The sequence below is a fragment of the Aethalodelphis obliquidens genome, unplaced genomic scaffold (assembly GCF_003676395.1).
Source record: "Aethalodelphis obliquidens isolate GAN/ISIS:26980383/991018 unplaced genomic scaffold, ASM367639v1 scaffold5, whole genome shotgun sequence".
In the NCBI taxonomy this organism is placed as follows: Eukaryota; Metazoa; Chordata; class Mammalia; order Artiodactyla; family Delphinidae; genus Aethalodelphis; species Aethalodelphis obliquidens.
The window spans coordinates 3,281,242-3,295,191 of record NW_020837949.1 but is presented as its reverse complement, the minus strand read 5'-3'; the positions used below and the strand labels follow the sequence as shown (position 1 = coordinate 3,295,191).

The 13,950-nt window shown below is 38.7% G+C and overlaps 1 protein-coding gene across 1 annotated transcript in view; it reads left to right on the top strand.

Moving 5' to 3' along the window:
• DPP6 (dipeptidyl peptidase like 6) overlaps positions 1 to 13,950 on the top strand; it is a 772,535-nt gene that overhangs the window by 466,612 nt on the left and 291,973 nt on the right. The window contains exon 5 of the mRNA XM_027101408.1: positions 9,322 to 9,396. Within this exon, the coding sequence (XP_026957209.1) occupies positions 9,322 to 9,396 (75 nt within the window). The remainder of the gene's footprint in view (positions 1 to 9,321; positions 9,397 to 13,950) is intronic.

The window sequence follows — 13,950 nt, the reverse complement described above, 5'->3', positions numbered from 1 at the left end:
ATTAATATTTAATATGTTCTTAGAGATCATGGGAAATGCAGTATATAAGCAAACTACATGATTGGAATAGGAACTGGGAAAAACTTATATCCCTCTTTCTGATAACATAATTCTATCTTAGAAAACCTAACAGAGATTAGTTTTTAAAAACTACTGCAGTTAATAAGAAAATTTATTAATATGGCTAAATACATAAATAAATCAATGCCTTCTCTCTTCATTAACATAAGTATCTAGAAGTAGAAATGGAGAAAATACTCCATTCACAATAAGAACAAAAACTATAAAAAGACCTAGAATAAATCTAAGAACAGCATAAAAGAATAAGCAAACTATAAAATCTTGTTGACGATTTGGAAAAAAAAATTAAAGATACAATGTAATCTTAGGTGAGAATATAGTATTTAAAATGTTAATTCTCTTAAGATTGATATAAAACTTTAACATAATCCTAATTAGAACTTTGAAAAAAATTAGTGTTGAACATTTGATAAAATATTCTAATTGACATATATGAGAATAAACACCTGAATGTAGCCACAGAAAGTTTCAAAATATATGGTAACATGTACTCCTTTACCTGATATTAAAACACATAATAAACATATTGTACTCAACTCAATCACAGTAATAACTAATACTACTAATAATAGCTGATAGCACCAGGCATTGTAATTATGTCATTGAATTTCACATCAACCATGATATTATCTCCATTTTACAGAGGCACAGAGAAGCTAAGAAATGTTCTAAATTTCACATAGTAAATGTTCCAAGCAGAGTGTGACTCACAGGCTCTTTGACCCCAAAGTATAAGCTTAAAACCATAAAATTTTGCATAGGAATAGCCTAGAGAGCAGTAAAAGACCAAATAATTCAGAAGTGGGTTTCAATATAAAGGGTATTTGATATATAAAAATCATTGGGGGAGATGATCACATAATTAGAAAACAATATGAGCATAACTTAACTCTTTATCTACAAGGAAATAATGTCTCATTTCACAGGCATACAAAATTAATTTCCAATTGTACTAAAGATATAAATGTTGAAAAGAATCTATCATTTGGTTTAGTACAAAAGAGAGAAAGTTTTTTAAATGGAAAATCCAGAAGCTATAAAAAAGATAGCCATATTTAACTTACCATAAAAGAGTTTTAAGTTTCAAAATTTAAAAAGGCAGAATTGGTGGAAAAATAATGGACAATATTTACAATCCAGGTAACAAATAAAAGGCTAATATCTACAGTCTACAAGGAGCTCTTTCAAATTGATCAGAAAAAGACAAATAATCTAAAATAGACAAAACATTGCAGGAACATCCCTCAGACAAATCTGAAACCAAAGCCTACTTTGCTTGGGAAAATGTATCTTTGATTCATAGTCTTGGTGCAAATGTTTAGGAAATGTGCTAAGTGAGTTTTGCATCCATTATTTGCACCTGGTGAAAAGGTGGACATACAGCCTATAATTTTCACACCCAGGGGGCATGGGGACTGAGATTGTCAAAAATGAGTGAAACTCTACCTAAGAATGGCAGTGATAAGCTTCTCAAACAGCCTAATGAAATTCTACTTGTCTCAAGTAGTATCACTGGCAGCTGACCCTCCATCAAGAGATGTGACCTATGATGGTTTTCAAGTGTAGAAAGTTGGACTCTTTGCTGGTTTTGCTTGGTGTTATCTTTGTACCAGTAACATGATTGCCACTCTTATAACAACTGAGGATATAGTCATTCATTTATTCAGCAAATATTTACAGAGATTCTGTTAAGTGCCAGTCACTGTTAGGCACTGGGAATACAATATGACAAAACAAACTAAAATTCTCTTCTCGACATTTGGTCCTGGCTATGAGAGTATAAGCTGATCATTCTTATACTCCCCTAACACAACTGTAGAACAGGGTAAAATATAGGGTAAAAATACAATTTTCATACATTGGAAAACAGGCAGCTCACACGTGTGATCACTGAGAAAAGGAAAACAAATTAAATGAACCAAACAACCAGCTGATCTTCTGCATGAATGTTCTTGCTGGACTTCAGCACAAGGAGGAAGACAGAAGTCCTTCAGTCTTGCTGAGTTAAGGAGATCAGAGTTCATGTGGAAAAAAGATGGCTGCAATTTATGAAACAGACATCCCAAGAGGAGGAAGCTAACTAAAGGATACTTGAGAAATCTGCATAGTGTCCCCTTTGAGACTTTGGTTAATTGTTGATCTTTATTTATAAAACGTGAAACAGCACAAGGCAGGACAAAATAAAGTTTCAAGTAAAGAGCAAAACTATAGGACACTTTAAGAGGAAAAATTCCCAGAGCTCATACATCACCAGGGATCATTTAAGTGTCTCCCGGCCATGAGATATTAAGCAGAGACTCCAGAAGAGCAACCCCTTAAGAATAAGGCTCACCTAGCCCCCAAAATCATGGTTATTGTAGAACAGCCTTTACAACATCTTCAAAACAAAACTGAAAGAATTAAATTAGTCCACAAGTAATTTACTGCCTGTCATAGAAAGTCCAACATTCTTTGAAGGAACACAAAAAAATCCAAGATTCAACAAGGGAAAATTCAAAATATCTGGTGTTATTTCTTAAATTACTGTATATACAAAGAGGCAGAAAAATGTGACCCATAATAAGGAGAAAAATCAGTCAATAGAAACAGACCCACAAATAACAGATAATGGGATTAGCAGAAAAACACATTAAAACTGCTAAGATAAATATGTTCCAAATGCTCAAGAATATAAAGAAAACCATGAGTATAGTGAAGAGAAATTGAAGATTGTAAAATACGCAAATAAAATTTCCAGAGATGAAAAATAAAATATAAAAATTTAAAACTCCAGATTAATAGCTGATTAGACACCACGGAAGGAAAAAGTAAATTAAACTTTAACTAATAGCAATACAAACTATCCAAAATGAAGAACAGAGAGGAAAAAATACATTAAAAAACCCTGAACAGAGTCACAATGACTTGTTGAACAATATAAAGTGGAGTAAGATACTTGATATTAATGCCCCAGAAAGAGAAGAGAGAAAAGACAAAACACACTTTTGAATTTTTACCACATGTGGTATAAAAACTCAGTAAACCCTGACCATAATAAACATAAAGAAAACCACACCAAAGCAAGTTACACTATGATAATCAAGTTTTGAAAACCAGTGAAAAATAGAACACCTTAATGGCAGCCAAAGCAAAGAGACATTTGTACAGAAGAACAAACATAAGTGTGACAACAGACTCTTCACCAGACGCTATGCAAGCCAGAAGAAAGAGGAGTGACACCTTTAAGGTACTGGGAGAAAAATAAAACTGTTAATCTAGAATTCTATATGCAACAAAAGTACCTTTCAAAAATAAAGATAAAATAAAGTATTCAGAGATAAAATCTAAGATAATTCATTGGCCATGTACCTGCACACTGAGAAATTTAAAGGACATTCTTTGGAGTGAGAAAGCTTTTACCAGATGAAAAGTTGGGTCTACATAATAGAGTGACAAGTGCCCGGAATGATAAATGTGGTCAATGTGTGGCCAGGCTTTTGATGGAAATTTCGGTAAAATGAATTAACTAGTCCTGAAAACAAATACAAAAACAAATGTCTTTTTATAAAAGGGTTCTTTAAATGTGATATATATCCAGCTCCTCTTAACGTTATGTAACCTTATGTAAGATTTCTGAACCTTTTCTCCTACTCTAAAAATTGACATAAGAAACACCAACATACACACCTAAAATCTTTGGAACGTGTTGTAACTTTTCTCAAGCATGTCACACAGGGCCAGAAAGCTAATCCAGTAGAGAATGGAAAATAACTGCAGTGTGAAGGACAGATTTTCCTCATGTCCCCGTGTTTAGTATGTACACAAGCTCCCCTTATTACTCCTAGAGGATTTTAAGATTAGTTTTAAAAAGCAAGACCCAATTATAAGCTATCTATGATATCTACCTTAAATATAAAGACATAGGTTAAAATTAAATGGTTGTAAAAAGATATACCATGCAAACACTAACCAAAGTAAAGCTTGAATGGCTAAACTAATATCAGACAAAGTAGACTGCAGAGCAAGGGATACTACCAGAAATAAAAAGAAAGATTTCATAATGATAAAGGAGTCAGTTCATTAAGAAGACATGAGAATCCTGAAGGTGTATTCAACTAGCAATAGAGCTACAGTGCTTCAAGCAACAGTTGCTTGAACCAAAAGCAGGAATGGACAAATTCACAATTGTAGTTGGTGATTCAAACAATCCTCTCTTAGTAATTGATAGAACATGTAGAAAAAAGCTTAGTAAGGATACAGAAAGTCTTGAAAACACAATTAACCAACTGACCTGACATTTGTAGATCACACCACTCAACAGCAGAGTACGTATTCTTTCTGAGTGCACATGGAATATTTACCACGATAGACCATAGTCGTCTGGGCCATTAAAATAGCCTCAATATATTTCAAAGCTTGGAGATTATACAAAGTATGTTCTCTAGCAAATACAAAATTAAACTAGAAACCAATAGCAAAATAAAAATCTGGAAAATATCCTGATGATTAGAAATTAAACACCATACTTCTGAATAAAAAATTGGCCAAAGAAGAAATCAAATGGAAATTAGAGAATAGTTTGAAATGAATGAAAATAAAAATACATAATATCAAAATATACGGTATGCAGCAAGGCAGTATACTTAAAGGGAAATTTATAGCTTTAAGTGCTTATATCTAAGCTTTCACCATAAGAAACTAGGGAAAAAAGAAGAAAAAGTAAACCTAAGTACACAAAAGAAAGGTAATAAAGAGAAGAAATCAACCATATAGAAAACAGAAAAAATAGAAAAACTAAAGAGTACTCAAAGCTGTTTTTTGGAAAAGATTAATAAAATTGATGAAGAACGAAGACAAAGGACAAAACAACCAATATCAGGAACAGAGGCGAGACCATCACTACAGATATTACAAGGATAATAGAAAATATTTTGAACAGCTTTCTATCAATAAATTTGACAACGCACATGAAACAAATAAATGCTTGAAAGACACAGATTATCACAGTTCACTGAAGATGCAGCTGGCAATCTGAATAGTCCTATGTTGACATAAAAAATCTAATTAATAGTTTAAAACCTCCACATATAGAAAATTCAAAGCCCAAATGTTTTCACTGGTGAATTCTAGCAAACATTTAAGGAAAACATAATACTGATTCTACACAAACTCATAAAACAAATAGAAGAAGAGGAGGAATAATTTCCCAAATTATTTCGCGGAGCAGCACTACTCTGAAATAAAAACCAAGCAAAGATATTTGCCAGAAAAGAAAACCACAATTTCCCCCATGAACACAGCTTCAGAAATCTTCCACACAATATTAGCAAATCACATCTAGCACTATATAAAAGGGGTGACACAACATGGCCAAATAGAGTTTATCCCAGGAATGCAAGTTTGGTTTAATGTTTAAAAATCAAACAATGTAATTTACCATATTGACAGATTTAAAAAAGCTAAACAACCTAATCATCTCTCAATAATGTAGAAAAAGCAACTGAGAAAATGCAACATTCATTATAACATTAAACATTTAATATAAAAACTCTGAGGAAACTGGAAATAGATAAGAACATCTTCAACCTGATTAAAGGCATCTACAAAAAAAATGCACCACTAATATCACACTGAATAGTGAAGAGTGAATGCCTTCTTCATAAGATCGGGAAAAGGTGAGGTGTCCACTCTCATGACTTCTACACGGCATCATACTGGCAGTAATTGGATATAAAAAGAAGCAAAAAGCATCCAGTTAGGAAAGGAAGGAGAAAACTCTCCACAGGGGAGAAGAGTGATTATGTAGAAACTTCTAAGGAATCTACCAAAAAATACCCACAATTAATGTAATTTAGCAAGGTTGCGGAGCATAAGGTCAGGGTACCAAATTCTGTTATATTTCTGTAAGCAATAAACAACTGGATATTGAAATTAAGATATACATGTGTATTTTATTTATATATATATGTATAAAATATCAATAATACTAAATACTTAGGGATAACTTTAACAAAATACGGACAAGATCTGCATGCTGTAAACTGCAAAACATGGCCAAGAGAAATTAAACATTGTTTTTGGAGAAAACCCTCCTTTCAAGGAGCTTACATTCTAATGAAAAAGACAGGAAATAAATAAATGTAAAATATATTTTATTTTAGATAATTATTATTCTAGGGAAATAAGGAAAGAGAGTTATAAAAAATTAGAGGCCAGCCTGTTAAAGTTTGTAGATATAATGGCTATTCAAGGACATGGAAGTCCTCACGCCAAAGGTGACTTTTGAGGAAAAAGATGAAAGAAGTGAAAATCTAGAGTTTCAGGCAGAGAGAAGAGCAAACACAGCGTCCTTGAGACAGCAGTGCCTGGCTTGCTCTGAGAAGGTGTGGACACTGGTGAGATGGGAGAGAGAGCGGATGGGGACCCTGGCCAGGCAGGGCTACTGCTCAGCCAGAACTTTGACTTATGCTGTGAGTGTGATGGGAGGCCGTGTGGGTGGGCTTCAAGCAAGGTGCAGTATCATGATTTACATATTTAAAAGCTGGCCCTGGCCCCTGTGGCTAGCACAGACTGCAGTGGGGCAAAGACAGAACCTGGAGATGCAGCTGGAAGGTCACTGCAATAGCTCAAGAAAATAAGGCCCATGCCTTAGACTGGTGTGGTGGCAGCAGGGAAGGAAGGGTTCTGAGTGTCCTTTGGTGGTAAACCAGCAGTGTTCTCTGATCAACTGGATCTCAGGTGTGTAAGACAGAGAGAAAGAGAAAAGATGGCTAAGAGTTTAGCCAGAGCAGCTGAGTGAATGGGGTTGCTACATCTGAGATGAGCAAGGAGCTGCCAGGAGCTGCAGGGGGAGGGGATAGGATGTGAGGGGCTTGGTTTTATGCACATTGACATGAGGTGCCCATTTGATATCCAAGTGGAGAGATGTCAGGGAGGCAGTTAGATAGACGAGTCTGAAGGTCGAGGTCAAGTCCAGACCAAGTTGGGAGATCTGGACAGAGACTTGACTGTCGGAATCCTCAGCAGGTACGTGGATTTTTAGCTACCAGGCTGGATGATATCACCTGGGATGTGATTTCTTATGGAAGAGTAAAGAGGTCCAAATAATGAGTGTTGGATATTCCAGGATTCAGAGGTCAGAGGAACCAAGGGAACCTGCAAAGGGGCATGAAAACAAGCAGCAAGGGAAGTAAGAGAGAAACCAGGTGTACCCTGGCCGCCAAGTGAAGATGGGGTTTGGAAGGAGACAGTGGTCAGTAGCGCCAAGTACGGTGAGAGCTGGGGAATTAGCATGACATTTAGCGACTGAGCCTCTGGTAACCTTGAGAAGAGCGGTCTTGGTCAAGGTGGGGTGAAAACATGATAGGAGCGAGCTTAAGAGAGAATGGGAGAAAACTCAGCGTAGGAAATACTTTCAAGGAGATATGGATAGACAGTTCTCTGAAGATAAAATCCACATTGCCTAAAACATCTCCAGTGGGGATGGAATGTAAGCAGTGAAATAAACTAAGCTATCAGTGAGGCACCACTTCACACCCATCAGAGGGTCAAAATGGAAGAAAATACAGTGACTTCTTGCTGCCAAGGAAGGGAAGAATGGGTGCATTCCTACATCCGTAGTGAGAATGTTCATTTCAAGAACATTTTTGAAAAGGAATTTGGCAATATCTATTTAAAGTTTTAAAAAAACTTATACATCATCAATTCTCCCCTTAGAAATCTACCCTGTAAAATAATTAAGTCATACACACACCAGTAAACATATCTGGATGAGGACCCTTATTACAACATTGTGTGTAATAACAGCAGACTGGAAACACGTCACAGTTGACCTTCATCATTCACGGCTTCCATATTTGCAGATTCGCCTTGTGCTAAAGTTTATTTGTGACTCCCAAGTTAATACTCAGGGTGCTTCTGCAGTCGTCCTTGGACACGTGCATAGTGGCAGAATATTGAAGTCCATTGTCTTCAGGTGTCAAACCTCGTACTATAAACGTGTTCTTTTTGTGGTCTGTGTAGTGCCAAGTTTTTCACATTTTTGTGCTTTTTATTGGTGATTATGCTGTTTAAAATGGCTCACAAGAATAACGCTGAAGGCCTGTCTTGTGTTCCTAAGTTCAAGAAGGCTGTGATGTTGTTTTTCTTACAGAGTAAAGACGTGTTAATGAGCTTCATTCAGGCACAGGCTACAGTGTTGTTAGCCATGAGTTCTGTGTTGATGAAAGCAATATATACTCAGTAAGATGTCTTCAAACAGAAACACACCTAAGACAAGGTTATGTACTGACTGGTTGACAAAAACACTGTGACCAGAGGCTCACAGGAACCTAACTCTGCATTCCCCTAGGAACAGGATTTGTGGAGACTTTCTAGAATGTAACTGCCATGAATAACAAGAACCTCTGTAGCTACCCTTTAGTAAGGACTGAGTGAATGAAGATATAGCCACACCACAGAATAGTATGCAAGCTTTAAAGAGTGCTAATTCAGGCTAAACCTTAAGTTATTGTCACGTGGGAAAACTAAGGTGAGTGTTGTGTAAGGTGACGTCATTTTCAGCTGCGGCTATACATCTAATGCTTGCGTGTGGTCCTATGATCATTTGTAGAGTGATACACGCCAAGTTGACAATATATGGCTTTTTTCTAGTGGGTATGAGGGTCTGTACAGCAGTGGGAGTGCATCAGAGAAGACGGGCAAGTTGAAGGGAAACAGCATTTTCGATGATTTCATTTATGTAAAATTCCCTGTGTGCTCTGAAGAAATTTGAAAGAAAAAATGATAGCCCTCTATACACTGACTTGTGGGTCAGAATCCATGAAGGTGAAGAGGCACGTTGCCAAATCATGTGTGGAATGTGATTCTATTTCAGGAACAGATCTGCTTACTATAAGCTTCTAAGTATAAGAATGAGCAAAAGAAAGTGTGTTTAAAGATACAGAGAGATTGGGAGTCTTGTGTGAAAAGGTTATTTGTTTTTATGTTTATTTCTTCTGATTTGTTTCAGCAGATACAATATGTTTTGTTGAAATTTGAAAAAACTACAAATAAAATGTAAAATAGCATTAATTAACTGAACACTATTTGGTTAACAAAAAAAGGATGTAGCCATTTTTAATGGACTTCAGCAAGTTGGCTCCATACTAATTTTATTAGCAAATTTTGAAAATGGTACCACAGGCACAGTTTCACTACAAGGTTTTGAGTTATGTTATACGTAATACTTTAAAATTCTTTGTTCTTTGTTTTTTCTTTTAGGAATCGTTAAGAGCTGTCAGATACGAAATATCTCCAGATAGAGAGTACGCTCTTTTTTCATATAACGTGGAACCAGTGAGTACTACTCTTTTCTATTTATAAAAAAAAATGTTTCTTTAGGCTAATACCTTATTAAGTATTTTTCCTTGAATCTCTATTCTTAGTGATCTTTGAATCCTGTAGTAGTTGGTGAGTCCTGGGTTAGTCTCTTTTTATGCTACACTGCCACCTAGGAGAGAGGAAAGGTATGAAAATCTTTTTGGCAGAGAAAAAAAAAATCCCTACTTTTAGGGCCTAGTTCATAGGATTTTCTTGGTGAGATGGTGAGAAGTTGTCTTTTTATAGATTTATTTTACCCTTTCGTGCAATTATTTTCCTTGCCATTTTTCTCAGTCACGCCATACATTCTATCCTAAGAACAAAAAGTGCATGCCAGGTTCGCCCTAAATTAAAATCAGCTGTTATTGATCTCCTAGCCATCACAGTATTCTAGAGAAGACTTGAACTATCACTTTCATTATATAAACCGCTGTTTTAAGCGCTTTCTATGTGAGTCTCCCATAAAATTTCACCAGAATCTTGTATAAAATCTCACCCTGGTCTTTAGTGGCAGCCTAAAACTCAGGCTTTTTTTGTTAACATACTAATATTTTAGAGTTCATTTTGGCTCTTTAAATGAGCAAGAAGGTGAAGTGTATTTGTGTAAGTGAAACATGTTCAGCTTGTAAGAGATATTAGCAGCTTTCGAAATGTGCATCAGTGGAACTTTATTCTCTGGCAAATGAAATGTAGAATTCCACTGCCTTTCTAGCTCTCTTGAGACCGTTCTAATTAGAGTTTGGTGAAGCTTCTGTGAGATGTAATGGTACCTGCGTCATCATTCAGGGCTGAGTAGCTCCTTGCTGAGTTTGAGAGAATCTTCTTCCCCTGGCATGAGACAGCCCAGTTTGTTAAGTTACATGCCAACGAGGAAGGTGGGGTTTGCATAGAGATGCAACTCTAATTCTAGAAATTTTAGAATTTCTTCTAAAAGTTACTTGTTGACAACTGGATTATTTCTTGGAGATTTCAGTCTCAATTAAAATTTCAATTGGAGAGTTATTCCTCCAAAAGTAGATCTTTTTTAAATTCTCTATCTTAAATTTTCCATTTACTAGTTTTTTTAATGTCCGTTATGTAAAAGTTTTCTTTTTATCCATCTGAATCCTTTGGAACAACTGGTCAGCTTTATCTGTTTGATCAGGGAAGTCAGTGAACTTAATGTACTGAAAACCAACTTTTAGCCTTGGGACTCTGCACATCCTACACCCAGCCCTACATACCTCTAAGCGTGATGTCCATGGCTCAGAGTATTCCAGCTCCTTTCACCACCCATGGAAGCTAGCAAAAATGTAACCTCCACTCCTGAATAAGAGAAAACTCCCAGTAGATATTTGAAGGACTTTCATAGGAATGGGGTAATGAATTTGTTCTGGGTTGCTCCAGGGAGACAAAACCAACACCTGAGTGAGAAAAGCATAAAAAGATAGATTTCAGGTCATCTTACCAGAGAATCTTTTAATGATGAGAGGATCCCAACAGTGGGATGAGTTACCTTGTTTGGTAATGAGCTTCCTGCTCCTCAAGACTTGAAAACAAAGTTTTATATTTGTTCAGAATCTTTTAGAAGAGATTCTCCTATCTGCTCGTTTGGAATACGTTGATCTAACCTAGGACCCTATGTTCTGTCCATCGTAGAATTCTCTACCATCCTCCTCCTTTCTCCCAATGCTCCTCTGGAAACTGTGCCTTGGGATCCCATTGCCACAGATAACCATTTAAGGAAAGAACATTTTGCTAAATCTGAGTCTTCACCATGCAGAACGCTGGCTGTAAACAAGAACCTTGACTAACCCTTTCTCCCTGTGCACTGTCCCTTGGCCTTTGCGGTAGAACTGTGATCAACTGAGGGAAAATGTAAAAAATTTGGAGTGGATTCAGCTATATTTTAAACTATAAAAATGATTAAAGTATTGAAAATGTGTGCTATGTAAAAATATCTATAGAAATGGATACTTTTAACGTGAATCAAAAAAGTAACCCTTGGGCTTCCCTGGTGGCGCAGTGGTTGAGAGTCCGCCTGCCGATGCAGGGGACACGGGTTCGTGCCCCGGTCCAGGAGGATCCCACATGCCACGGAGCGGCTGGCCCGTGAGCCATGGCCGCTGAGCCTGAGCGTCCGGAGCCTGTGCTCCGCAGCAGGAGAGGCCACAACAGTGAGAGGCCCACGTACCACAAAAAAAAAAAAAAAAAAAAAAAGAGTAGCCCTTTAATTGACCTCTGTGCTTCTCCTCGGGCCCCTCTCCAGCCGGTCTCCCCAGTGTGGCCAGATAACCTTAAGACATCCGTAAATAGGATCACGTGGGTCTCTCTCCCCCTGGCTCTCTCCTGAGACTGGTGGCCTGCTCCAATTCACGGAGGCCCCAGGCCCCACCCCACACACGCCTCCGCCTGCTCTTCGCAGCCATGTCGCCTCCTCTGTGGTTCCACCATGTCATGCCCCTTCTGACCTCAGGACCTTTGAACTCACTGTGCCCCCTCCCACCCTCTCTGGAGCCTTCTGACCATAGGAAAGGGACACTTCCCGGTGGGGGAAGAAGCTTGTTTGTCTGTAGGCAAAGTGGCGGCAGGATCATTCAGTTTCTTTTGATGCATCCTTTTATTTTTCCCAATAATGCGTAAGTGCCATGACAGAGGAGTGGGGGGTCTGTAGAGCCAAAAAGGACGAGCTGGCGTCTCAGCCGCTGGAAGAAGGCCTTGCCTTTAACAGCTGGGGGATTAGCAGGCTTGTGGGGTTTGTACCGATGAGGATGCCGTGAAGGCAGACCGCCAGGTACGTGCTTTTCCCCAGGAGCACTTACCTGCCCAATCCTCTGTCCCCTGGTGTCATCTGGGGCTGGAATTTGTCAGGTGAGTGAAATTGGGAGTTAAGGGTGTTTTCAAAGGAGTGATTATCGTGATGGACCATGGAAACTCACCTGCTCATGGAGAGAAGTAAAGCCAGGAGGGGCCGTAGGTAGAAAGTGGGGGGGTCTTTGGTCAGGTCAGAAACCTGGAGGGGAGGAAGGGTGAGCAAAGGCAGCAGAAGGATCAAGTGTGGTTATCAGAAAGTGCGTGTGAGATGCTGCAGGTCGTGCCTCGTGATGACAAGGTCAATGGAAGAAAGAAAGACAGGTGAGGGGTCGGTGCTAACGGTATAGGACACACGTACTGGAAGTTGGGGGGTGTGACCTGGGAGAGGAGGAAGGATTTAGGGATGGGCAGGGGAAGGACATTTCTCCTACATCTTCCAGCCCTTGGTACATGGAAAGGTGGGGGTGAGATGAAAGAGTTGCTCCATTGAAGAGAGGGCGCTGTGACCCGCCGAGAGCCTGGAGTCAGCGAAGGCACAGGGGAGGAAGGGACAGCATTCAGGAAGAGACCACTAGTCAAAGGGCGGGTGTCTCAGAGGACATGGCGGAGGGTTTGAGAAGCAGAGGATGGTCCTGGCTGCAGATGCTGAGCATCCGTGAAGAGAAGGTCCTGAGGAGGTGGCTGCTGCAGCGTCTGGGCGGCAGTGATGGTGTTGTACTGGTCGTTGCCAAAGACCACCAGCTGGAGGAGGGTCTCTGAGCTGCCCCAGTTAACCAGTGAAGTTGTGTAATGAGTAATAAAAGAAACGAAGAAATGGAAATAAGAAGAGTGGGTTTTCGGAGGGGCACGGGGAGGTAGGAAAGAGAGCACACTTAATTGCTTTTATTATGAATGGCCATCATTGTAATGTAGTGAGGGGAAAAAGAATGACTCAAATTCTTGGGAAAGATCTTCATTCCAGTTTAGCAGTCCGTTATTGTGGGTGAGCTCGTTAACAACAATTATAGGCAGAGACTCAGACCCAAGCTGCTGGGCCTTCCAAACAAAATTTAGGGCTCAGAGGCTCTTACGGGGCTCATTCTCTCTCCTTGGTGTTTAGAGCATTTTTATGTTACTTAAAACTTGTAGGAATTAATCATTGTTGTAAGTTAGGACGAATTCCATTTGTGATTTTCAGCTCCAACCGCCGTCAAAGAAAATGATTTAACAGAATGTTATGAAGGTGCCATTCAGAGTATTACCAATAGCACACACATCGCCATTTTAGTTCAGGGGTAAAATGAGACAACCCACTTCTAGAAGCAGGTTAGGACATGCTTTTGCTTTTTCTCTAGGCAGCTAAACTTATTTTTATAGTAACAGGTAGACTTTCTTGAATGCCATTTTCAAGAGTTTATTGGGTTCCCACTTCTTTCTTCGTGTTTCCCACAGTAAGTAAGCTGTGTAATTGGAAAAACCCCGTGATACACTCTGTGCACGATACAGCAAGTGCCTTGGGAATTTGGAATTTTATTAAACAATGGGATTTAATTTTCTGCAGTCTTTTTCCATCTTACTGGGTTTCTTTACTCCTGAGTGTTATTTTAGCAAAAAGCCTGAAAGCAAGAGAGGAAGTCTTCAGTGTTGCTCTGTCGTGTGATAACGCACACGACTATCCAGACTTGGCGGGTTTTACTGAGGCACCTGCTCTGGTGGGACTTCCAGCCAAGCCAGTAACCACAGCTTTTGAATCTGTAG